This window comes from Ixodes scapularis, unplaced genomic scaffold (genome assembly GCF_016920785.2).
Source record: "Ixodes scapularis isolate PalLabHiFi unplaced genomic scaffold, ASM1692078v2 PGA_scaffold2__306_contigs__length_199485367, whole genome shotgun sequence".
NCBI classification, from domain to species: Eukaryota; Metazoa; Arthropoda; class Arachnida; order Ixodida; family Ixodidae; genus Ixodes; species Ixodes scapularis.
In genome coordinates this window covers 158840938-158867849 of record NW_024609857.1, presented here as the reverse complement: position 1 = coordinate 158867849, position 26912 = coordinate 158840938, and the positions used below count along the sequence as shown (strand labels likewise).

At 50.4% G+C, this 26912-nt stretch overlaps 1 protein-coding gene across 1 annotated transcript in view; it reads left to right on the top strand.

Annotated features, from left to right (window-relative positions):
- LOC8029617 (brefeldin A-inhibited guanine nucleotide-exchange protein 3) overlaps positions 1 to 26912 on the top strand; it is a 174526-nt gene that overhangs the window by 146260 nt on the left and 1354 nt on the right. Inside the window, exons 29-35 of the mRNA XM_040206181.2 lie at positions 561 to 789; positions 4544 to 4701; positions 14894 to 15090; positions 15962 to 16276; positions 16994 to 17277; positions 19978 to 20174; positions 23180 to 23579. Coding sequence (XP_040062115.1) covers positions 561 to 789; positions 4544 to 4701; positions 14894 to 15090; positions 15962 to 16276; positions 16994 to 17277; positions 19978 to 20174; positions 23180 to 23579 — 1780 coding nt within the window. The remainder of the gene's footprint in view (positions 1 to 560; positions 790 to 4543; positions 4702 to 14893; positions 15091 to 15961; positions 16277 to 16993; positions 17278 to 19977; positions 20175 to 23179; positions 23580 to 26912) is intronic.

The window sequence follows — 26912 nt, the reverse complement described above, 5'->3', positions numbered from 1 at the left end:
TGCAACATGACTTGCGGTGCGAAGTCGTGATGTCATGCGACGTCACGTTGTCAACAACGTTGAATAAGTTACGCTCTAAATTTAAATCGGCTCGAAGTTGTGAGTCACGAGTGACGACGTGGCGTGACGTTGCTTGACTGCATTTCTTGACACCCGTCATGTGACCACGTCACAGAGTATTTTTCATAGTGCCAATAAAAGAGCACGGCGAGAACCCACAGTTTCTTACATATTGCAAATTTGCATTTAATGCTTTGATCAATTCATAGAAATACTTTCACGCTCAAATATTCATTTTCTGTTAAAAAAATAGCGTGAACCGTTTTGAACCGGTTATACCGTTATGTTTTTTTTTTCCGGTTCAGGTCCGGTTCAGTTCCAAGATGGCGGCGAAGATTTTAATTTGGTTCAGTTCCGGTTCGGCTAAAAATGACGATTCGGTTCGGGGTTTTCGGTTCGGTTCCACACTGCCGGTATTATGAGTGGTCGATAAATTATTATTATTATTATTATCGTTATTATTATTATTGTTGTTTCATCGGGGCTCCTTTTGGACGCAGCCACCTGCTGGTGAGCGGTGCCCCCTCGCTGAGCCCCGAGCTGTGGCGCGTGGCGACGTGGAGCGTGGCTCGCGCGAGTCGTGCCACGCTACGGTCGGCGCAGCAGCTCATGGTCTGCTTCCACGCGGACTCGGACAACTTCTACGGCGACGTGGGACAGGCCAAGGTGGCCGTGCGCAGGGACTGCGGCCCCCTGGAGGCGGACAGGCTCAGGCAGCTCTGCCGACAGGTGAGGACCGTTGACCGGGCCTGCGGGCCGCTCACTCTTCTCAAGTGAACGGCGGTGAAGGGAACGCTTCGCTGCGCCCATGGTGCGTGCAACAAACAAAGCGATTTCGATTCCTTTTTTTAAAGGGCTGTTTATAATTTAAAGTATACAATTCATTAGCGAGCGTCCACGCATTGATGTATTTCTTTCGCTTGGGAGTAGAAGCTCCGCCTCCAGCGCCACCTTTCTGTGGTCACTGGCAGTATGAGAGCGACCGGAAGGTCTTTCACTTGTCTCATATTCAGCACGAGCGTCCTACCTCCTATAAGACTTTACCGTCTCGTCGGGAGTTTCGAGCCTACGCGCGCACCAAGGCATCCAAAAAAGATGGCGTTCCGATCCCGTAGGTGACCATACGGCGCGCAAGCGAGGGAGAGGAGGAAGTGAGGCGCGGTGGGAGAGAGTACGAGAGTAATCACGTGTGCGACGAAGGCTCCTCCAACCCACAGCTGCTGCTTTTTGATTCGGAGCAGACGACGTCTCGACCGTGATTTCCCGATTCGTCGGAACACGTCCGGTAGTTATTAGTTGTCAAAAACAGCGTATACCGTCGGAGGTATTTCTCGCCCCCCGAGCCCTCATTCGTAAAGAACCCGCGGATTTCCGAAAGCCGCTGAAGGGATAAGACAGACATTGCTACGGCTATAAGGTGACGAAGGCATTCGGCTGCCAAACGCCAGACCCTGATGCTGCCGCTCCCTCTACACGAAGGGTAGACGACGGTCTTACTCGCTCCGATTGGATGGATAGATGCACATACTAGCTGCCTTTGTCTCTCCATCCACTGTCTCCAATCCTGGCGATCCCACCGTCCGCAGTGCCATCTTGACGGTCGGAGTAAACTTTTAATCGTGAAGACGACCCGATTTTTGAACGTGTATTGCAGTTTTCGGTAAAATGTGAATGTCGTGAGAACTCAAATGTATGAGATATACGCGCCTTTCCTGCGTCGACTCAGCTTCACGTGTTTCCATCAGGGGACGAACTTTAAAACTATAAATGTCCTTAATCCATACAGGGTGTCTTGCTAAGCTTTACACGTTTGTTAAAAAAAAAAAATTAAAAGCTTTGCAAATATTTGTAATGCGAAATTAGTGCGCAGCTCTTCAGGAGAAGGAGGTAAGGCTGTGGCCCTCCTCCGTGCCCTTTCCTCCTCCCCTCCTCCTCCGATTCAGTTTCCCCGGTAAATTTGGTGCGGAAAATGACGTCACATGACTCGGTGTCACGTCACCCATGAACAAATTCAGCTTACCCGCGTGATTTAGCGGGAAAATTTACGTTACGGGATCTCAGCACCAATTAGCGGGGTATTGAATTAGTGTTGAGGTCACGTGACGACAATATTCCCGCTAAATCTAGCGGAGAAACTGAATTTGTCCGCTGCGTCTAGCGGCGGAACTGAATTTCCCCGCTAGATTTAGTGCGGCTACGCCGACGCTGCGAAACCCGGAAACGTGCGCCTAAGAGCTGCGCTCTAAAACGGCGCAGCTTCAATGATGCGATCTTTGTAAATGAGTTAGACGGCCAGGGGGACAGAATATAGGGAACTAATCGTCGCGATAAGTTGAACAATGAAGTAAAAGTTTTTAATTAGCTTTTTGATGATTGAAGATAGGCATGAGGTTTCAGTTAGAAACTTGCTGAGCGTCATCGAAAACCGCGGAATCGGTGATTTTGAGAACGACTGAGCGGGTGGGAAGAGCAGCAACGGGGCAGTAGTGCAACATGCACGAGGCTGGCGGGGAGAAAACGCGAATGATAAGAGGCGGAAAAACCGCTCGGGTGCGTTATCGTGCCGGTAGTCTCGCGCGTGAGGCCTGAGTAGTAACTTGAGTAGTAACTTGAGTAGTAACTTGAGTGGTTCACCGTGCTTCCCACGTGCTCCAAGTATTTCGAAAATTGACTAGTTTTGCGTTTTTTGATGACACTCACCGGAGTCTCTAACTTGAAACGTACGTTTATTTTTATCAATTAAGAAGTTAAAGAACTAATTTACTCACTTGAATGGCTTATTGGAACGATTAGCCACCTATATTATGTCCCCCTGACCGTATTACACCCACCTGTACAGACGGCATTAGTGTATCTGTCACGACTTCGTAAACCAAAAAAAACGTATCTGTAAAGCCGAAAAAGAAAAAAAAAAACAAAAAACAAAAAAACAACACGATTATGGTACGTTATATGTATAATAACGTCATTTGAGTCGTCACAAATTTCTTTGAGTGCTTGGCAGCCTGTGTGCTTCAGTACGTTTCGATGCGGCCAATTCCGTCGATATGACTGCAGCGCAGTGCAGTACGATATGCCAGGTCGGTACAGTGTACGGCCGTAAAATCCCAGCTTAGTAATCTGCATTTCGTAGCAGCGATTGCGCGACCGGACCCCGGTATACGGTGCAGGTCGAAACTGACAAGGTCGGGGATCGAAGCGTGGGAAGATCTGGCTCCGCTAAAGTGTTTAGGCCTTACCACCCTGTTTATGGCCGATTCACACGACGGACTGATCCGCGGACGGATTGATCACGTGAAGACATATCCGCGGTTCGTCCGTCTCCCAAGCGCATCCACACGAGGGAGACGACGGGCAGACGCCAGCGAGGACGGATCGAACCTGGTCGCCACCCCACAGTGCCGCGAAACTCCAACATCGCGCCGTGGCACCGTTGTCCAGGGGGAGAAATCTACGTTTGCTACCACGATAAAGAATCGTACGCCGCTGTTACGTGCATACCGAGACAGAACACCGTGATAGGCTTCGCGCGAAGCGCCACTAGCTTTACTAACCCAAGGCGTGACAATGACACAGGCATGGTCCTGCTTGGCGTAGAAGCGACGAAGTTCTGGCCTCGCGGAGGGGCGTTTGGAGATGCCTTCACGCACTCCGGGCTCGTGCGCAACACTCGAGTACACCGCAGCCACAAGAAAGCTCTTGCTCGGTGAAAGGCTGATTGGACGCGCAAGAATTGTCGCGGCGTGCTATCGAAGTTATGACAGAAGCTTCTTGACACGCATTCGGAGGACTACCGGAACCTGCGTCGCGTCAGCCGGGCAAACTGTCTGCAGGGTCTTTCACGCGTGGAACCAAGGATCGCTAGACAAAATGCACCAGCGAACGCACAAAACACAACGATGCGCCAAATTTGTTCAAAGCGTAAAAAAAAAAAAAAAATACCGTTGCCAGCCTAAACGCTTTTCAAGTCAATCTCCCGCCAAAAATCCGCGAGTGAAAAGACGCTCGACTTTGTCAGTCCGCGCGTCCGGGGACGAGGTGCGGATAGGAGGAATCGGTGACTTGACGGTCACGTGGTACACGGTCCGCGGACGGAAAGTCTCGATTCGGTCCGTCGCGTGAATCGGCTGTTACCAACAAGCCCGCGTTTGCCCCCACACAAGGGCGTGGGTACCGCGCGTGCTCAGGAACCATATTCGCGTTGTTATGTCACCTATAAGGATGACTTATAGGTGACGTCAGAAACGAATCTGGTTTCTGCGCAAGGCCCACACCAGTTACGGGCAAACGCGGGCTCGTTTGGAAACAGTGGGTGTGTCGATAACAGAGCCTTAACTTCGCGCCGTATGAACATACACGGAAGGGAACTACTTTTATTGAAGCGTACATTAAGGTGTACAGCTAAATGTCGCTGGCGCGGGTGTACCTGCCGCGAGAGAGAGCTTTGGGGGCCGTGCGAGGAGAGGTTCCCGTCGGTGCCCAGGTGTTCCTGCTGGACGCGCAGCGTGCGGGCCCGACCAGCGGCAGGGTGCGCGACGTGCCGCCGGGCGTGGACGACCAGTGCTCCTTCATCTTCCTGCTGCACCCGCCCGATCGGCTGGGCGACGGGGCTTCGGCAGACCCGGACGCCTGCGTCATAAGGTGCGTCGACCGCTCGTCTGCTCTCTCGCATCCCCGGAGCAGACAGACATACGCGGAATACCGGGTGAAAAAAAAAAACAAAAAAACAACGAGGTGCCGCAGTAAAAAAGTGCTTGGCCGTTTTAGACTACTTTTTATTTATTGTTTTATTTCGTTTTAGTTGGTGGTTACAGCGAATTTCTCTCATGAAGCGATTGATGATTATGTTTCGTTATTGTGCGTCCCTATTCGGGAAGCCTGCATCTTCAAGTTCGTTTCGGATGACGTCGTTGCAGTTCTGAGCAGCTCAGTTAGCCGTTTGTCCGTCGGGGTCGCGAGCTCTCCTTTTTATTTTATAGCCTCCATTCTTGAGAAGAGTGCCTCACAGCAGAACGTTGAGCTAAATAAGAATATCGACAGAAATTAGTGGCCCGCCAGCTATGGTGGCACAAGACCGCCCAAACGCAAGCTTTTTTTTTTTTTTTATTCTATATTTTTTTTTTTGATTTTGCGGCCCATGGGGAGGACAAAAAGGAGGAGTAGGAGGAGGGGAAGGGGGGGGGGGGGGTATCATCGTCTCTGAACCAACCATAGAGAAGGCCCAGTATATGTGTTTTATCTTTGTGTTTTATCTAACGCGGATATGTCTGTACGACTTTTTTTTTCTCGCTTTCGCATAATATGCTTGCTGCCGAACATTCCTACGCTCTCACTTGTTTACTCTGTTTATTGTTAATTAAGTACATGCCTAGTTGGTAAGAGAAACTCTATATGGCTGTAAAACGAGGCTTTTCAATGTATAACACTTTTCAGCCAGATTGCTTTGCTTTAGGGCCCCAGACCCAGTCAAGTTACCATATGGTAGCTTTTTGTCTGGAGGCCCGGCAGAGTAAATTTCTGGAAATAAAGATTTAATTCATTTCATTTGATTTCACTTAAGCGTTTGACGCTGCTTCATTTGTCCCATATATCCCGCAGGTGTTCAGTGCACAGGCTCAAAACGCGAGTACGTGTTTATTTTTTAATTGCGTTTTTTTCTTCAATTGAGGTGTTACGCATGGGTGGTTGGATTGACGACTAGGGCAGATGTCTCCAAACTTATTGGCTACGGGGGTTAGCGACCTGTTGCAGTCTCGACTGCCAAAAAGAACAAGAATTATTATAAACAACGAAAAATCTAGGTAAAAAAAAAAGACAACCTAAATAAGCACTTAAGCCAATAAATAAATGTTTTAGTTAGTATATAAAAACGAAACAGAAAAAGCATGAAGTGGATGAATACATATACTTCAATTTGAAGTTTAATATTTAGCTAATTGTGACATTATACGACACTTGTGAGCAGGAGAGCTCCCCAGGCATAAATCAAAGCGCCTAGGAAGTTTTGGCACATCCGTGCAATGCAAGAGACTGATGAGAATGATAAAACTAATGCTGACAACGTGCAATAGTAGTGAGACAGGGGACACTAAAAGCAACATACATCGTAATTTTTACGTAGTTACACAGACACGAAGCGGGGGGACTAAGAATGGTAAGGATATTGATGACAATGTTTTAATTAATAACAGGCGAGAGGTTCCCGGTTACGTTGCCGTTTCTCTCGTTCTTTCGGGTAGTTTCGTTTCCGCGCCCGGAGCGCGTCGCTGCGGCGTTTTTTTTTACGCGCACCTCTTTCTGCCTCGCTAGCAGCGGGCCGAGCTCCATCGAAAAGAGTGCAGACCCACGAACCGGGGTTCGGAGACGCCTAAACTAGGGGAGCCTTTCGGATTTGTCGCTCTGTACGTCGTGTGGCGGGAAGCATCTCCGCAAAGGAAGCTCGGGATTGCCGATGAGTCCTTCGTCTCCTTCACTCCGGAAATCATCCCCTGCCTGGAGGATTACGAACGACGCTCCAAAGAAGCACTACGTATAAACTTATCGTCCCCAGGGTTTTTTTTTTTTTTTTTTTTTTAGCTTGACCAAAGGTTACGTGTCACTTACACGGGACACTTGCATTCGCATTCCTTTAGGTTGCCGCAAGGCGAAAAAGTAGTGATGCCGCACATCTCTTCTACCGAGCACGTCGGCCATTAAAGTCGACGTGCTGGCTATTAGTCTGCTTTTTTTTTTTTTGAGTATGAACTCCGCGACGTTCCTAACGGGCGGTTTCACGAAATGGCTTTTCACTTCCAGTAAGCCGCGTTGCGCCGAGTTGTTGAACATCGCCCGCCACTTTCCTCGCGAGTTTGCGTGCCTATGATTGGTTATTGGCGTCGTCTGTCGGTGTCGGTGAAACGTTGAGGTATAGCGAGTGGCTCCTTCGAGGACAGAACTCGGTAAGTGCGACCGGGGACGTAATTTGGGCCGCATAAAAGCCATGTTTACTCCGCTTTTTCGCTGTCCGAGTCACCTACTCGGGCCATCTCGGCCGCCGATCGGTGGACTTCTCGATTGCCTAACAAAAACCGTCTTCAAGCCCAACAAAGACCGGAATGCATTAAAAACCGAGTGCCAGACGATGCCGTTTTATGTTACCGACTTCCGTGGCTGCCGCAGTCGACCACGGTCCAAAAGAACTCGAGCGAGTTGAAAGACGCTGCTTCCGCGCATAGGACGACGCAGGGCGAAAATTACCGTGGCGCCCTGCGGGATTTCGAGTCAGACGTACGTCTCGTGAAAGCTCCTTATAACAGGGGCGCTGGGTGGCCATGTTGACTCGGAACTCGCGGCGGACTCCGTTCAAGTCACATTTTAGAGCATCTGTCTTTCGATCAGGAAGAGTGCTGCAAACTGACGACTCTTTCGTCGGTCGCGTTAACTCGTGAAAGGGTGAGAAACGGTAGACGGTCGGTAGACCTCTCGCACCGTTCCGAATCACCTTTGAGCTTGCGTTTTTTTTTTTTGTTTTTTTTTTTGTTTTTATATGTCTACGAGAAACGTGAGAACCGTGATCTCGAACGTTTCAAAATGGCGAACATTAGATTGGAGTTTCCACTTGAGCGGAAGACGTGAGTAGAAGCTCACACTTCTCCGTGAACTCCCCTCTCCGTGATAACTCAAGCTTCCTTTAAGAACACTGCTGTTGTATCTTCTTCTTCTCTTTATGGAGACATATCTTCCTGAAACCGGGGTGCGGATATGTTTTACTCTCTGGGTTTCCATTTTGCGTTTCTAGTGCTTGCTGTTTGGACTCTATTACCTCCGATAGGATTCCCGCGCATTTAAATAGAAGCCGGTGGGCTGCCATCACAGCGGTATCGAACTCAGCCCTTGACTCTGTTTTATTGAAGTGCCCTATTTACTGAGGTGGCTGCATTAAAACCCGTTTGGAAGTATCACTATTGAAAAAGCGTAACCTTAATATATTTTATATTAGATAGAGGCTTACCGTTGAAGTTACAAGTACCCGGTAGGTGGCGCGAGTCGCCGCCCGATTAAAGTGTTCAGTCGTTGGCATCCGTCCATCCACCCTTCCAGCCGTCTTGTCCTCTGCTTCCCGCGTCCTCCGAAACAAATGGTTTGAATAACCGTGCCGTTGTTATCGGCTTCTCTGGACACGGCTTTCCTGTCAGGGCGGGGCACCCCTTTCGCACACCGGACGGACATTGCGGCCAAAACAAAGAGCAGTTTCCCCACCTGGTTGTTTTTACTCCTTCTCTCCGAGTGATCATGGTGGCATTCCCAACCCGCGAGGCGTCATTTACCTTTCTTTATTTTTTTTACGCTCCACACTGTTTGATCGGTCTTTAATGCGAGTTTAACGACGCGTTACCGGATAACAAAGAACTACATTAAAGTTTCATAAATAAAATCGCCAGTTTCGAGCGATGCGAAAGAAACAGAGGCTGGTCTTTCAGCGTTTGCCGTGTCCCGAAGGGCATTATATTATACGTTGTTAGTTTGACTTTTTTTTTTTAAACTTAACAGGCTACGTTAATCTCTGTTCCTTCTTTCCCGTTTTGCCTCGATTTCGCGCAGTCATTTGTTTCTCTAACCCGCGCTTTCTGTTTTGCAACTTACGCGCTAATGGTAATTTGTCGGGGCCGCCACTTCGTTTTATTTTATTGGTTTTTTTTTTTTCGTGACGTTCTACCGTGCCCTTACGAGTCCCCAGACACAGGTTTGTGCTGTCGTGTAGGTATCGGGCCAGGTGGCTGTCGTACGCCGACACATCCTCCTCGCCCTCTTCCTTGTGATGCGGATAAGAACATGCTGCTCAAGCGCATCGCGGGCGTCCCTAAGTATGATCGGCTCATTGACTGCTTGTTAAACTCGCGTGATTAACTTTGCACGGGGAGTTTGGAGCGAGTTTGCTTTGTTGGTACATGGAACTCGCGATTTGTTTCGAACGTATCGGCTTTGGAGATTAAGTAATTAATGTGAGGTGGTCATATATTTTTCCCACATGCAATTTCGAATGTTTTGCTAATTTAATTACAGTAGTTTGTCACTACTGAGCTTCGCGGAGATAAATGCGAGTGGACTAGTTTTCGTGTTTGCTTTGACTTCTCTTAGTGCGGTGATCGTCGTACTACCTGTAGTGCTTATTTTAATATAAAACTTGAAATGTTTCGGAAACTTAAAGAAGCAATTTTTTACTATTGAGCAGTTTCGCGGAGACAGATACCAACGGGCTAGCTTCACGTTTATTTTCTTGTTTAGTTTTTTTTTTTCGCTCGTTTATCGCACCGTGGTGTCTTCAATACGGGCTGGATTTACGTCGCTTTTCTTTTTCTTTTTTTTTTCTTATTTACTGCGCAATGTTTGTAGGAATGCGGTGAGGCATGCTGGTCCTCTAAGCGCAGGATTATCGCTTCGGCGCCTTGGGATGAGAACAATAATCGTCCCGACATGAATGTGATCGTGACGAGAGGAGTTCCGAAATTTCTTACGGCTGTCTTTTCAGTTATCTATGGAGTGCTTTTCTTTCAGCAAGCGCCAGAGGGTGTCTTTAAGCGGATGTGCTCCTTGCACGTTGTTTCATGAATGTAGTACAAAGTGACCCCCTCCCTAATTCCCTCTGCCCCCCCCCCCCCCCCCCCCAAAAAAAAAGTGTTTTTTATATCTTATTTTAAGTATAAACTACGCATCGCCAAACGCTCATTCTCCGGCCAAATGTAGCGCTACCAGTTCGAACCAGATGTCAGAGTTCCAGAAATAACCGATGATCTCGTGCAAAACCCGCGGGAGTTTCTGAAAATATTAATTAGGAAACCGGGCCCCTCTTTCGTCTTAGGTAACTGGCGCCATTCAGCTCCACGTAATCCAAAACTCCGTCGGCCGCCATTTTCCGATGAAAAATCTCAGAAAATTACTTACGGACTTTTGAATGAAATAACGGTTAGTTCTGAAACTTTAGCACCTGGTTCGGACCTCTTGCGCTACATTTCAGCGAAGAATGAGCGTTCGACGATGCGTACTTTATTTTTACGGTAAAAATATTAAAAAAAAAAGACCTGCCCTTTTTTTAAACACCTTGTACATCGTTCGTTGTCGATTTTTTTGTTTAATGCAGAATTGCGCTCTTACCGAGGTTAACTTGGATTTAGCCTTGATAAGTGAAGCGTGCCACGGTGGCCGTTCAGAGCGTTGACAGTGGCCAGGGTCGAAGGAAGTTGGCTGGTTGCCAAAGACCTGCGTCCCGAGCTCTGCCGGTCACGCAAGGTAAGCGTGAAAGAAAAGGTGAAAGACGCTTACAAATCTCTGTAACGCGAAATTAGAGCGCGGCTCTTGAGGAGGAGGGGAGGATATGCCCCTCCTCCTTCTCCGTACCCTCCCCTGCTCCTCCTCCATACTTATACCTCCTCGCAGTTTCCTCGCTAAATTTAGCTGAAAAATTGACGCCGCGTGGCCTCAACACCAATTCAGTTTCCCGCTAAATTTAGCTGAAAAATTGACGCCACGTGGCCTCTACACTAATTCAGTTTCCCCGCTATATTTAGCGGGGAAAGTGACGTCCATGACTTGGTGTCACGTCAGCTATAAACAAATTCAGTTTCTTTGCTAGATTTAGCGGGAAAATTGACGTCACGTGACCTCAATACCAATTCGATTCCCCGCTAAATTTAGCGTGGAATTTTCGCGTTAAATCTCGCGGAGAAACTGAAATTGTCCGCTAGATATAGCGGGGAATTGAATTGGTGTTGAGGTCACGTGACATCATTTCTCCCGCTACAGTTATCGCAGTTACGCCGGCGCCGCGAAGCACGGAAACGGGCGCCCAAGAGCTGCGCTCCAAAAGAAAGAAAACAGATGGAGCACGACAGAGGGCTCCTGGGCCGGCTTGCTAGAACAGCGTCTCGCACTGCCAAGGCCGGGGCGCGCGAGCGTCTAGAGACGCGGTTTGAGTCCCGCTCAGTTCGCGCGCTGGCTTTGGCAGTGCTTTCTTTCACCCAGTCTCAGCTGAGACGCTGTCTCTAGCAAGACGGCCCTGGGCACTTTAAGAAACCCCGCAAAAACCTCCAAAACACAATTCAGAAAATAAAAATATAAAAAAATGAGGACCGGGATACGCCAGACACGGTGTCGCGTGCCTGAAAGGCTGAGACTGGAGTGAAGACCCGTGCACCTATTCGCGTTTGAACGCGTTTGAGTGCGGAAAGGTGTCCTCGCCCCGCAGCGGCGAGGCAAGAAAGTACATCCTCGCTAAACACTCAGAGCGGCGTCGGTTTCCGAACGTTGCGGATACCAGTCGGAAGCGGAGAAAGAAAAGGGAGAGTCGCGTGCTTGCCCCCTCCCGTCAGCAACGGGCGTCCGGTTTCCCGTTCGGAGATGGATCCCGCTTTTGTCCTTCGGGGAAGCGGGGAGCTACTGCGGGAGATAGTTATTTAGAGGCCGCGATGGTTCATGCTAAAGATAGGTCGCGGATGCCGGCGCGATCGCCGCAAATGATCAGCCGCGTCGACGCTGTCTCTCCGGGCGCAGCCTTGTTGCTGTGAATTTTGCTTCCTATTGGTGAGCCGCAAACGACGATTGTGTGTTCTTATTGGCTTTTGACTGCGTACGACTACGTGTCTACGCAACTGTGTGTATGCAAGCTTGGCGCGAACGTTCTCCGCAATGTTCTGCAGCTTCTTGCTGCTACGGAACGCACCGCGCTCAAACGCATCTGCGTCTATGGGCTTTTAGCGTCCACTAAGTTCCTCGTAGAACGCGTCTACATATAATGGTTTGATCAATAAATCACAGTATAACTGCACTTTTTTATATAAATTGAGCTTTTGCGCAGTTCGCATTATTATGAATGCCTTATTTTTATATATTGTTGAGTGCAATTGGGCAACGCCATACGAAGTGCCCTTTTCGTTGTTCCTTGTTTTGTCCAGCGGGCCTTGTGCACGAAGCCCCAACTAATTTGACTTTTATTCTGACGCTTTGGCCGCTTCAGCGTCGGCGCGCGTCGCTGGAGGTCACCCACAGAGATGCGACGCGCGTGCCAACGCTGAGACCTGGCCGGCTTAGATATCGGCACGGAGCGACGCGCGCCGACGCGATCCGACACGAGCCGACGCGAGGTGACGCTGACGCGGACGAAGCGCGTGAAAAATGTCCCATGTGGTTCGGCTTTCCCTCAGTAGGTGTCTTAATGTGGCAAAGCTCCCTTCCGGGGTGATGTGTTCGTTTGGCTTGCACCACCTCCACGTGAGAAGTAATATTTTTCGTACTACGCGGGGCTGTTTTATTTATTCACAATGGGTTCAATTTCTTTTGCAGACACTAGATTAGCTCTCTCGCGGAGAAATCGTAGAGTACTCATAATACTGTGGAGAGATGAATTACTTCTTTGGACACCCAGATTTCGGTGGGATCCCTCCGTGGGCCGTTCAACCCATTCACCCCGCGTCCGCAGTCGCACGGAAAATTAATAAAAACAGACACAATATTGCTCCAAATATAATTACGAATTGAGTTCCTCTAATTGAAGAGGGACTAAAGTGTCGTTTGGATTTGTCTTTTTATGGCGAAAACTAGGCTTATGCCGCCTAAGCGTCCCAAACCAATAAATATTCCAATCACGTGTGGCATTTTCTTCCTAATAAAAATGCAACCTAACATCGCGGACGCACCTTTTTCTGAGATTGATCAGAAGAAAGAGTGTGTCGCTATTATTGGATTCGCTCTTAACAAGGGCAAGCCCCTCGTTATCGTGATTTTTTTCTTTTCTTTAGCCAAATATCGGCCCCGTGTGGAAAAGACACTCAAGCAATCAGTGGACGCAGCGTTGAGATTTTGTAAACCATTGTAAGAGGCACGAGTGCGAGGGCCTTCCTTTCGCGAGCACTCTTGCAGATAAAGTTGCTTGACGTGGTACGCTCTCGTGTCGCTGTCTCTGAAATCGCCATTCCCGAAAATGAGTGCATAACGACTCCTGCATTCGAAGTTTCGGTATTATGCCTCCGTTCTCTCTTCCCTGAATGTGGCGCTAAAGAAGAAATGAAAACGATAGAGCCTTCTTACGCAGCACCGATATTAGAAGAGTGTACCCAAGAAGCGACTAGACTCCGTTTCACCTTCGGATGGACCGCAGCGGGAACTAGGAGCCACGTTAGGCAATCTGACACTCCACGTGTCGCTCCTCCGCCCAACCGGAAGATCACGTGACAGCCTTGGAGCCACGGTTTGGCTTCGGTGGCTGGTAGCGTCCGTTGCTGTGCCGCGTAAGGTCGAACGGAGTACAAGGGTCGTTCAGGGTTGACCGGGGCTCTAGTCCGTGAGAAATCGTTGAAAAGAAAGGAAAGACGTTTACAAATCTCTGTAATGCGAAACTAGAGCACAGCTCTTGAAGAAGAGGAGCGGAGGTTAGGCCCCCTCCTCCTTTTCCGTACCTTCCCCTCGTCCGCTCCTCTTCCTCCTCCTCCCCTCCTCCTCATCTTCCCCCTCATCCTTTCCCCCTTCTCTCCTCCCATTTTCCTTTCTTCTCCTCCCGCCGAATTTCTTCATCGGTGACTTGACACGAACTCGTGGCGTTTTTCCCGCTAAATTTAACGCGCAACGTCTCATACTGCAACGCGCGGTTACGCGGACGCCGCTCAACTCGGAAACGGGCGCCTAAGAGCTCCGCGCTAAAAGAATGGCATAATTAAAATTACGGAAGGCGTTAACGTAATCCTCGAATATCCCGTGCCCCGAGAAAACGTATTCGACGCATGCACGGCATTTGCACCTCTCATTGCGGTACATGATCAAATTTCCGGGGAAGGATAAGGTTAAGGCAGTTGCAATTCCGAGAAGTTTGCGAGCGCTGTAACAACTGATATCACGGACAAGAATACGCGAATAGTGTCAACAGTTTGACGAACGACGACAGTCGGCGACAAATGAATCGCACGACACGCGTTCGTCCGAATGCAGTCGCGCGGCCCAGTTCTTTTTTCTACGCCAAAAGAATTGGAGAGCTGCCAAAACAATGGCAGCGGTGGCTGTACGTGAACGAGGAATACTTTGAAAAGCTGACAATGTTTCGTGATTCGTGGATTCTTGGTTTCTTCTGTAGGAATACAAATCCCGGTGGACAACACCGTACTCAGAAATATTCTGATAACCCCGCCATCATTTGTTTCCGCATGTCTAGATCCCATTTTGCTATAACCATTTTTTTGCATCATTTATTCTTAAGGTTTGAATGGATTGAATCATGTACCGGCATTACTAACGTCAATTATTGATTATGCTTTTTTTGGTTCGAGTGTTGTAAGCCATGCATTCCCCGTTGTTTACGTGTTTTTTTTTAATTTTTATTTCTTGTTTGTTTGCTTTCTCACCACTCCCCTTTATAACGCCACTGGCTTTGAGGGTAAAAAATGAAACAAATAAGCCTCGGACGAAAATTTTTGTTCGTCCTTCCATTTGCGCATTTCCCGTTAAATTTATCGGGAAAAGTGACATCACAAATTCATGCCACGTGATCTGACCTTGACGAAACCTACCATACCAATTCACTTCCCCGCTAAAGTTAGCGGGGAAATTGAAGTCACGTGACCTTTGTAGCGAGTCAGTTTCCACGCCAAACTTCGAAATTCACAACAAAAAAAAAAAAAAAAAAAAAAAAACATAGGTTTTTAATTTTTCGAAATGACTGTTCATTTCCTTCTATCGAAATCGAAACGACAGCTACTCAAATGCTGCATTTCATGCATCATAGTACTTTGGACATAAATGTCGCTGTCACCCTTTTTGATGTCGACCTTTCTCGCTCTCTTTTTTGCGACGTGCGTCTCTGTGTGTGCGGCAGGGTTCCCTTCCGCAGCCTGGTCGTGGGTCTTCTGTCGCACCAGATCCTGCTGCAGACCCTGGCGACGCTCCTTCTCGAAGGCACTCCGTTCAGGCTGCCCGCCCTCGCCAGCGTGCTCGGCTGCCCGCCGTCGCCACGGGGCCACCCCGGCGGCGGGGCCGAACGCCGAGGTTCCGCGGACACCCCCCAGCTGGCTGGTGCGTTCACTCGCGCACCGACGCGTGCACGCATCCATCGATAGAAAAAAAGAAAAAGGAAACCGTATTTTTCGGCTAGCAAAAAAAAATAAACTACGCATCGCAGAAAGCCGAAACACCGCGAGTATGTGACGCTGGAAACATGGCGCGAACACAACATCGGCGTTTTGGGGAATTTTTTTACTTCGAAATGTTATCGGAGGGAACCCAATTTGACCTTCTAGGGTAGTATTTCGATGCCGTCGAAACTCTTTGACGGCGGGCTTTCAATTACGAACGAAGAATAGGAATAACCCGCGATCGGCTCGTTCGCGTCATCAGCGTCGCGCGGCGTGTATACACTACAGCGCCGAGAACGTCGTGAATCTCGGGAGTGGTAGCTCTGGCTTTCCGAGGACCGAAAAGCATCGAGCAACCCTACCGCGGATGTTCGTTTCAAACCGTGTTTGGTCGCGTTGTAATATAAAGGTTCTTGTCGAGATACTCATTCGAGGAACGAGGCGTTAAAAACCTTTCGTGTCCTTAGGGAGGCTTATGAGACCGTAGACTGCAATATAAAGTTTTAAGGAACCGTTTTTACACATCCGATACGGTACGATCCGCCCTCTGGTACGAACGGCGCATGCGCTACCGAAGAGACTCGCACATGCGCAGTTCGTGCCGGAGGGCCCGTCGTATCGTATGGGATGTGCAAAAACTGTTTCCTAAATCTCTCTAATAACGATAGGCAATGACGATACCCATTAACGATGCGCGATGCACGCGCAAAGGCAGCGATGGAATATCCGGTATCGTTATCGGAGTCATCGGGGAACGGTCTGCTAAACACTCTCTAACGTGACCCACTGCACGATCGCCCGTCGCCTCGAAGGTCAGCTGGGTCGTCTGCCGGAGGAGGAGCTGCTGCGGCTGCTGGACGTGCTCGGGGAGTCGCACACGACGGCCACGGACTTCGACGAGCGGCCGGGCCTCAAGTTCCTCGTGCAGAAGGTGGCCCAGGCCGAGGTGGCGGCCAACCTGTTCAAGCAGGCCGCCATCAGCTGGGCCGTCCAGGCCGTCGTGCTCCTCGAGCTCTGCCTCAGGAAGCCGCCCCGGGAGCCGCTCTCCATGCACCTGGTCGACAGGCTGGTCGCGTCTCATCGGGACGGCGGGGACCGGCCGCCGGCTCGCGCGCGCAAGGGGCATGGTGAGTGCATAGGGTATATTAGTGTGCCTAGATGTAGGAGTGCTCGGTAGAAGTCACGTGGTTTGTGTGTCTCGTTTGCAACACAAGCTGCCAGGAGGAGGTGAAAGCGTCCATCGTCTGCTAGCGTCCCCAACCCTTGCTCTGTTTTTTCTTCCGCTAACATCCCCCCTCTCGCCTTCTCCCTCCGCTACGTATCTATACTTTCCTCATTCCTACGTCATGTGCCACATTGCGTATCATTCCGTAGGAAGTACCGCTCGTTAGAAACACCAAAAATTGCTATCGTACCTACATTGATTTTGACGGAATGTCTAAGCCGGGCGATCTATTTCAGCAATGTTTATCCGCTGAAAAACAAAACAAAACAACAAATCTAACGGACGCTCTTATTATTTTTTTAGAGCGCAGCTCTTAGGGGCCCGTTTCCAGCCTGAGCGGCGTCGGCGTCGCCGTCAACGTTGGCGTAACCGGGGGGGGGGGGGGGGGGTCACGTCACCACCCCCCGATGTCACGTGATCCCCCCGAGGTCACGTGACCCCCCCCCCCCCCCCGAGGTCACGTGAGTTCCTCCCTCGAGATCACGTGACCCCCCTGGGGTCACGTGACTACCCGCAGGTGACGTGTCCCCCCTCAGTACCCTTCCCTACTCCTCCTCAAGAGCTGCGCTCCAATTCGGCGTTACAGGGATTTGTAAACGGCTTTCATTTTTTTTTTCAGGCAATGCCGAAGACGAGTTGCACGAAGAGGACAAAGGCCCGAGCGTCTCGGAGCAGTTTGCAGATTCCGACCGTTGCAGCCCGCTGCCGGACCGTGCGTCGACGTCGTCTTCCTGCTTCGCTTCGGACGCCGACGGCAGCGCCAACTCCCCGGCGCGACTTCCGAGGCGCACCAGCAACCTGTCCGAGAGGCGTTTGCGCCGACGGCGCCAGCACGCGCGGCGCGGGAGCGACTCCTTCGGCGTCGTCGAGCACACGGTGTCGCGGGAGGGACCCGACTCCCAGGTACGGCGCCGTACGCTGCCCGGAACCCGCCACCGACCGCTCCGTTTACCGTCCTATGCCGCCCACGCATCGAAGGAGGGGAGGTCCCAAAGTGGCCAACGTTATTAGATTAGCTCACACACGGAACTGCTCATAGACGCTGCATGCGCGAGCAGAACCCGCCCCCCCCCCCCCCCCCTTTTCCCACTTACCACGACTCGCCTCCCGTCTTTTGACGCGCCGGACGGCTCCTATTGGTAACTGCAGTGTATTCTATGGAATACGTAAGTTTCGAAGCGCAGCGTCTAGTTCCACCGTACTCTATGAAACACACAGTTCGGAAACGAAAAGCTAAATGGCGCTTCGAACGACGGGAGGCGTACTGAAGTGAGTGAGCGGGGTACCCCCTTCCGCGAGAGTTCCACGACTGAGGTAATCTACCTGGTGTCTCGGGTAGCGGCCAGGCTCTTTAAATCGACCGCAAAATTCGGTTTGTTAACCTATCGCGCTACGATTTTGTGCAGCGTCGCCCACAGGTGGTGCACTTTTTCTATATAAATTGCAAAGAGCGAAGTTCCCCGAGGAAGAAGTAAAAAAAGAAAAGGCTTAACTCCTATGGAAATGCAGCGAGACCACCGGTCTTGAAACAATAGGGCGCCCTGTGCTGGGTTTCCATAGGAGCTAAGCCTTTTGTTTTTTTACTTTTCCCTCGGGGAAGTTCGCTCTTTGCAATTTTTATAGAAAAAGTGCAGCACCTGTGGGCGACGCTGCACAAAATTGTAGCGCGATAGGTTAAAAAACCGAATTTCGCGGTCGGTTTAAAGAGCCTGGCCGCTACCCGAGACACCCGGTAGTAACGTTTGAAATGATTACAAATGACGTCACGGGAACCGGGGTGTTGGCAGAGCTGTCGGATGAACCGGCAACGGCGATTTGATAAGCATCGTTATAAATGTGTGTGGTTACTCTAAAGCGTGGCTTTATAGGCGTGGGTTTAGGCGTGCCGTCCCGTCGTCCCACCTCCTGGCCGCTGAGTTTTTTTTTCGCCGATTGTGTGGCTGGAGCACGTACAGTCGGGTGCAAAAGTTTGCGGGGCACGGGAGCGCGTGCCGAAATGCATCGCCGCGCCGTCGGACGGCGCGCCGCCGCATTAAGGAAACTCCCTTTGCGCATGCGCGTCTTTCGTGCTCGCAATCGTGTTTCTTTCGCTCGTTCCTTTTCGACGAACTCCTGATAACAGGAGTCGGCGCCAGGGGCGCGAGTTAGTGCTTCGCTGGTTGTCATGCTGTGCGTCTGCTTCAGCCGCCTCAGCCACCGCGCTTTGTCATGGAGATCGCCTAGGGGGAAGGGGGGAGGGGGGGGGGAGGGGGGGGTAACCAGGCGCTCCGTTACCCAGCGCGGCTGCTGAGGCAGCTGAAGAGGACGCGAGGCATGACAGCCAGCGAAACGGCTACTTGCGCCCCTGGCGCCGGCTCCGATTATCAGGAGTGAGTTGGACAGAAACGAGCGAAAGAGACATGACTGCCACCACGAAGGGCGCGCATGCGCAAAGCGCGGCTTTTTAATGCGGTGGAGCGCCGTCGAACGGCGCAGCGATGCATTTCGGCACGCGCTCCCGTGCCCCGCAAACTTTTGCTCCCGACTGTACATGCAGCCAGCCGAGCAGGCGTCTGCCGCGTCCACAATCGCGGCATGCAACGGCGGGACTCTTTTACGACGTCATCAAGCGGAAATGGAGGGATCACGTGTGAGGACGTGGTAAACACAGCGGTCGTAGACACGTTCGTGGCAGCATAGTTACGATCACGACTTTATCTCACACCATCTTAAGTGCGTCTTGGGGCGTCCCACGACCTGCACGATGCTAGCGCGCGGTGATTCCAACTCGCGAGCGTCTGCCTCTTTTCCGCGTACATTCGTCGATGACAGCAGGCCCTGTTCTCGAGCTAGGTGGCCGTCGGACAAATCCGCCGGCTCCTATTTTTGACCTTTTAACCAGTCTTCCATCTGTCTCGGACCACACGCCTTCTGCGCATGCTCCAGCGCAAAGGCGATTAAGGGCGGGCGATGGATTGAATCAGCGAGGACGTAGCTTGCGTACCTTGTTGGCTTAGTGGTCGACGCAGTATATGGCTCAAAGTGCAAGCAACTCTTCTCGCCGACATTGCGAAAACATGCTTGCTTGCGAGCGATACGCTCACGCTTCGGTATAACGCCGGTAGGGACCTTTTCTTTTTCTTTTTTGGGGAGGTGGGGGGGGGGGGGGGGGTTGCCGGTTGGAGTCGAACAATCGGCTACGAAGCTTGTGGACGCGGTGCTTTTTGTCGTGTCTACGCTTTGAAGCTTGTTCGACCCGCCTAACTGGACCGTACGCTACGGACGAACTTTTGGCTTGGTCGTCGACGTACCGTTTTTCTCGTACCGTGCGTGAAAGGTTGCGAGCGTAAAAATGGCATTTAGCGTTTGGTTACTGTATACCCAAGCCGAAAGATCTAAGGGCGAGCCAGGATAGCTTTTCGAGCCGATATCTCCGTGGAGCAGTCGCGTTCGCGTTGCTGACGGGGAAAAAAAAGACGGTGCACGAAATTTCGTAGGTCGAGGAGTTCGGGTCACTGACAACGGGCACAGTTTGAGGTCCGTCTAACCGATGGGACTGGTGTAGTGTCCGGCACACTGCCGAGTGCAGGCGTGGAGGTTTCAAGCGAGGAACTCGCCCTGCAGGAAGGCGGCCGCACGTTGAACTGGAACCCGTTCGGGCGTCTGCGACAACTGTTCCAAGAACTGTGCGTCCACTACGCGCGCGTGGCTTCACCGGAGGCCAAGGGCAACGCCATCGTGGACCAGGTCGGAGACCAGCCCATTTTCTATCTCATGGCACAGCCGGACACGCTCCCCGAGATCCTGCCGCACGGGGATCGGTGAGTCATCCTTTCTGCGTATAGCGGCGTCGCCGTCGGCGTAACGGCTCCGCTAAATTTCGCGGGAAATTAAGTTTGTGTTGAGGTCAAGTAGCATAAATTTTCCCGCTAAATCTAGCGAAGAAACTGAATTCGTTCATGGGTGACGTGACAAACTCATGTGTAAATTTAGCGGGGAAACTGAATTGGGTGTTGAGGTCACGTGGCGTCAGTTTTCCAGATAAATTTAGCAGGGAAACTGGGAGGAGGGGAGGGTATGGAGGGGAGGATGGGAGGGTACACTGGAGGAGGAGGAGGAGCAGGAGGGGAAGGATGAGGGGGCAGGAGGATGAAAGGAGGAGGAGGGGAGGAGGAGGATTGAGAGGAGCAGAGGAGGGGAGGGTACGAAGGAGGAGGAGGGGCATACCCTCCTCTCCGTACCCGCCCCTCCTCCTCCTCAAAAGCTGCGCTCTAATTTTGCATTACAGAGATTTGTAAACGTCTCATTTCAGAGCGCAACTGTTAGGCGCCCGTTACCGACTTGCGTTGCATCAAGGAACATTTCTCATAATGACGTCACGAGGGTGACATTTTCCCGCTATATTTGACGGGAAATTCTTCCGCTAAACTTAGCGTGAATATTTTTCCGCCGAATTTAGTGGGAAAATTTTACCCTCGTGACGTCACACGTGACGTCACGTCTGATGTCACTCGTGGCTCTCTCCACCGTACCCTCCCCTCCTCCTCCTCAAGAGCTGCGCTCTAATTAGGCATAACAGAGAATTGTAAACGTCTAATTGTTTTGTTTAAACACAGAATTGGTTTTATTAGTTCATTTTCATGGAGTTTCGTAACGGCCAGCTGTAACAGTCGGCTGTAGCGAAAAACTGACACCAAAAAAGCGTTACGCTCATAGAGACCCATATAAAAAGACTTCAGTCCCCGACAGAATTTGAACTCGGCAAGTATACTTTGCCCACTGAGCTGTCCAAGGTCGGTGGCCAAAGCACGCTTCGTAGACCGAGTTTCCCCCTCCACTAAGCCCTCCGCAACGAAGAAGCCTCTGCTGCGTCTGCGTGCCGATAGCCTTGACTGTAGAGTTTCGGGTATCGTAGCGGGTTGTGGAGAGTGTTTCAGGACGGCGAAAACTAGCTACGAAAACTCCCCATTACCACGACCCGCGAAGAGGCGCGGTCGCGCGCTTCGCGGCCTTTCGTGTCGTGCCGCTCTATTTCTCGGCGTGGTGCGAGGAATGGAAGCGGATCTTCGGTAGGTGGTGTCGTTCAGACGCTCTGCCCTTACCAGTCTTTGTCTATCAGACGTTCTGCCCTTACCAGTCTTTGTCAGCATCACCGAGCGTGTATATATATATATCTCTTTTTTTTTAATGTCGATAGTTTTATACGGGAACCCTGCAGGGATTTTGCGAGCTGGTGTTCGGTTGGTCGCGCCGTAGCAAGGCCACGAGGGAGTGTCAGCAACGAAGTGAAGCTATTGGTTTGACGTCATGACGGGCCTGACCAACGGCGTAGCGCCGTGCAGAGTAAAAGAAAAAGGTTGGAAGGGGGGGGGGGGGGTGCGCTAACACTAGGGAGTTTTAGTATATCGCTCTGATGATTCCGATAACGGTATTCGATGCTCCGCCGACCCCCGCTATGCCCTCTCGGCTACGTGGGGGCGAAGGCTGAGTTTGACGTCATGGCGCTCCTGACCAACGGCGTAGCGCCGTGCAGAGTAAAAAAAAAAAAAAAAAAATGTTGGGGGGGGGGGGGGGTGCGCTAACACTAGGGAGTTTTAGTATATCGCTCTGATGATTCCGATAACGGTAGTCGATGCTCCGCCGACCCCCGCTACGCCCTCTCCGCTACGTGGGGGCGAAGGCTGAGTTGTAGCGCAGCAGTGGCGTTCTAGTAAAATGATCTAGTAGGTGTGTATGCGCGACGGCATTTCGTGAAAAAGGATGTGATGCGCCAAAGGAAAATGTCCATTTTTGAAGAGGTCCTTTATATCCATTCCAAATTCCTTCGCCACGTGCCACGTTGAATATCATTCCGATAGGTATAGTGCGGCTCGTCAAAAATCCTCATCAAGTGCCATCGCATTTCATTCCATTGGGCGGAATGTCTAAGCCAGGCGATTTTCGCTGCCCGTCACACTCACACCGGCCCATCTCTCTCTCTCTCTCTCTCTCTCGTATGTGGCCGCCGTTCCTTTCCGTCGCAAACAAGCAAAGGTAATTTGGCGCGTCTGTACAATTTACTTAGAGTGTGACGCGTCATGCCAGTGGAGGGAGCGACGAAGTTAATGGAAGGAAGAAATTGACAGGTATTAATCATCGGGCTTCTCGATGCATACCGCGGCGATTGAGATAAGAATAGAATCACAAACTGTGTTCGAAGGTGGAGAAAGTTAGAGCGTTGTGAAAATCTTAGCATTAAACAAATGGGAAGAAAAGTCTCATTTAAGGTGTCCACCAACGTCTTAAAGGGATGCTGAACCGAAATCTGGATTCCCCAAAACACGCGGCAGAAGCGTGCAACGGGATGCCACAAACACAAAAACATCACTCATACAGCGATACCTCAAACTGATGACCGTATTTAGAAAAAAAAAGAAAAAAAAAAAAAAAAAGAGGCGCATTTGGCAGGATTGTTGACGTCATGTTTCTCCGAGAAGGAGAGGGAACGGCCTCGCGTCTTCTCCGCCTCGCGGCTTTGAGGGAGCGAAGCGAAGAGAGGAGGAAACTAGGTATCTTGACGGTTACGCGCCTCGTCGGCCTGGTTCAACATCGACTTCTTTTTCCAAAAATACGGCCGTCCATTTGAGATATCGCCTTACTAGTAGTGTAGGGATTGTAGCGTCCCGCCTACACCTCCAGCATTGTTTTTTTGAAATCCAATTTTCGGTTCACCATCCCTTTAAGTGCTTGGGCAACGTAAAAAACCGACTAGGTGACGCCGCCTTATTTTTTTTTTTTGTTTTGTTTTTAAGTTGTTTGGTCGCCAGCGTCTTTTGTATGCCCCCAGTAGGGAGGGCGTGGGCGGAGGTTCGCCGAGCGGCCACCGACCTTCGAGCACGGACTCGGACTCGTCGTCGGAGCCCGCCGCCGACCCCCCGTCGGAAGAGCGGACGCTGGAGCCGGACCGCGTGTACACCGTAGTGACCGAGAAGACCATCCAGAGCATGGTGTCCGAGTACAAGCGGCGCAAGACGAGGCACTCCATGCCTCCGGCCAGCGCGGCCGCCGCCGCCGCCGCCGGACACAGGTCCAGGGCGGCCTTCATGCGGTCCAGGAGCGTGCCGGCGGGCAACGAGGACGGGGCTTCTTCGGTGGGGAGCCCTCCTCCTTCGTCGCCGCCTCCGCAGTCGACGGCGCCGCCACTGCCCAAGGAAGTGGAGAACCAGCGGAAATGCTCCATCCTCAAGGTAAGTCGAAATTTAAAAAAAGAAGAAAAACTTTAAGCCTTTTCACTCTGGTAAAGAAGGAAGAGCAGCGGAGCTGGTACTGTGTGCCGCCATCTTTGAGCGATGGCGGCAACCAGACAACCGGCAAGCTGGTTGTCTGGTTGCCGCCGTTGCTCATACATGGCGGTAGCTGTTCAGAGGTTTGTGTCGAGATTTGTTTGTCCGCGGACACGAAACTGGCGAAACTAGCTCTTAACAGCTCCATCTAAAAAAAAAATACACTAAGCTCCACCCCCAAAAAGAAGAAAAACAAAATAAACCTCCCCCGAGAAAAAACAAACGAACAAAATATTTGAATCGTAAGACATTTTGACTGGGGAGCGATTCCGAAACGTCATTTTATTTCGAGACGTCAGCCACAAAGTTTAATCATGTAGATATTGCGTTTTTCTTCTTTTTTTTTGTAGGACTTTAGTTTGTGGCGTAGGCGTTCTACCTATACTTCGTTTCAGCTTTGGTCCGAGCGCGGCCGATGTTATGAGCCGAAGGGCCAATCAAACAGCGAAAGAGGCACTACGTCATGGCGGGCTCTCTGCAGTTGGTATTCGTCCACAGAGAAACCGGCGTCCGGTATTCGCCGTCTCTCTGTGCGTGCTCCTCCGCCGGCTAGTCCTATCAAGCGCAGAGTGCACGCCATGACGTTGCGCTTTTTTGCGCTGTTTGATTGACCCTTTGGCTCATAACATCGGCCGCGCTCGGACATAAGGTGAAACGAAGTATAGGCACTTAAAAAAAGTAAAATGGGGTGTTTAATGGCTTTTCAGGGGCCGACGGAACATTTACCAGATCAGACACTTAACCACTGCCCGAAAAGCTCGGTTGTCTAAACTGTCCCTTGGTTTAGGAAATGTGTAGATGGTAGTGCTGAACGAGTCAGATTTGCGAAGGACATCGTTCGTCGGGGAATTAAGGGTGCAATTCTTGATTGCATAGATAAAATGCGATGTTCGAAGTTCACACCTGCTGCCCTCTATTCCTCGCGATTATGTGTGTGTGTGCTTTTCAGTATATTTTGGAGTTCGGCGGTTTTGTAAGTTGTGGTCACTACAGCGTTCAGTGGGAATAAATTTCCAAGAGCAAATACAGCATTTTTTTTCTGTTTACCAATGTAGCCAAATAAATCAAGCCGCTCCAATGCGGTTTCAAGCCATATGTTTGCTTCCCCGCACGGCACGTCGTAGCCAGTATTTTTATTGTAGTCTTTGTTTTTCTATTTGTGCTGTTCGCGCACGGCTGAAATTCACTCAGCTGGAAGTGATGCTTCACGGGCAGAGAAATTGCTTTTCGATCACCTTGAATGCAGTCAAAGCCGCGACTTGCGGCAGGTGTTAAGTGTACGGAGTTACGCCGTGGCGAGCTCGAAAACTTCTAGCGCTCATCCCAGCGCGCCACTTGGAGGGCAGTTCCTCCAGAAACCGTAGTATATACATCGATTCTATTTATAATTTTTTCTCAATGCTAAAATTCCAAACTGTAAATATACGTACTTTCCGTCAAATTTTTGTACTGTTAGTCCTTTCCCCAGAGCGCAATCGCTCTCGGAGAGGAGATAACCGACAGTCACATTGGCCACTGTACGATAGGAACTTACGGTTCAGACCAACGTTCCAACTTGACTATCCGCACGTCGATCGATTGCACCTAATCCCTCAAGGGGTCTTAAACTCTTTAATGTAAAGCGGAATGTCAACCTGCGACACTCCGCCCCCTCCGATCACGGCTCGACCAGTGGCATCAATGCCCGTCAGTTTACGTCATCTCATCTTGTTTTTACACCACTGATACGCGAACACGCGGTCACAGCGGTGACAATTCCAGTCTTCTGTTCACAACGCACAGCACTGCCATCACGATGTTGCTGCTACGTTGCTGACACGCAGAAATACAAAACCACGTTGATTGCCGGTTGGCATTCGGCAACGGAAAACAGAACCGAACTCAGCACAGAAGGCACCCAGGCACCCGGCAGTAAAACCTGCCTGCAGTGGTGGCTGTTTCTGCGATTTCCATAACGTCGAAAAAGTCGACACAGTTCCGCGTGGTTTCGCGTGGGTCCCGCAATCCGGAGACGGCCATCTTATCCAGTGTACGTAGCGCTGCTGGCTCTGACTTCGCTGTTTTTAGCAGCTTGGTTTGCTCGTTTGATAAAATTAGTGGTAAAAACGTCAATGCAACCAAAATGTTCTGCACGTTTGGACTGGGAGACAGAATTACAGGTGGCATTCGCTGTCGCTGAAGCTCAATCAAATCAACAACATTTATTAAACAACGTGCGCGACGTGCTCGAAAAACGAAACCGCAACAACATGAGTCGGGAGGGCGAATCCCGTCTGCCTGGAGAAGGAGAAAAACGTTTCGTTCCTCTCTTGTTCTCGTGTCCGCTTGGGGACGCGTCAGTAGAAGGGAGGAAAACGCGCCGTTGCTACCTTTTTTCTCCTTTTTTTCTTAGTGTATTGGCTTGTGCCCGGGGCGCGACAGATGCCCCTGCATTTTTATTAGGGAATTGTGGAACTTGCACTAGAACGGACCATTGCAAAATAAATGGAGTTTCTATCTCCAGAAAAATATGAAATATGTGGCTGTGCTGTCTCAGTGTTACTTGTTTATTCTTTCTTCATCCATCAGAAAAATATAGTTAGTCTATTGCACTAATTCATTAAACATCAGTTGTATATAAGCGATGTTGGATTTTGGCATTACTTATGTCATGTCGTTAACTGCAATTCAAATTATCGAACTAAACCCGTTCTCTATGGGTGTTTTTTTTTTTTTACTTTGTTCGAGTATCCACGTTTTTGACAGCTCTTTTTAATCTTGAGTACCTCTTCAGGTAATTCATTAAAAATCTTGGGTACTTAATAATTTCTTGTGGCCGCTCCATATTTGGCATAAATAAATGGTTCAATAAATTTCCTATTCGGTCTTAACGTTCTTCCTTTGGTAATTTCCACGTTATGTTTGTTGTTGAGAAAGCGTTTTATAATGATATCATACTTCATCTGGTGTCTGAAACGCAACATTCCTAGTTCTTTATGCACATAGTCGCGCAAGCGTCGTGCCGTTATCGTAGGCATCCAAACGATCTTCCAAAACCTCCTATTAGGCAGTTTTCGTGGGTGCTTCCAATAACTCCGATAACAATACCCGATACTCCGGCGATGCTTTGCGTAGTCATCGTGCCGTTTTCGGGTATCGTTATCGGAGGTATCGGAACGGCCTTCTACAGAGTGAAACAAGGAGACGCCAGGCTCTTTAAATCGACCGGAAAATTCGGTTTCTTAACCTATCGCGCTA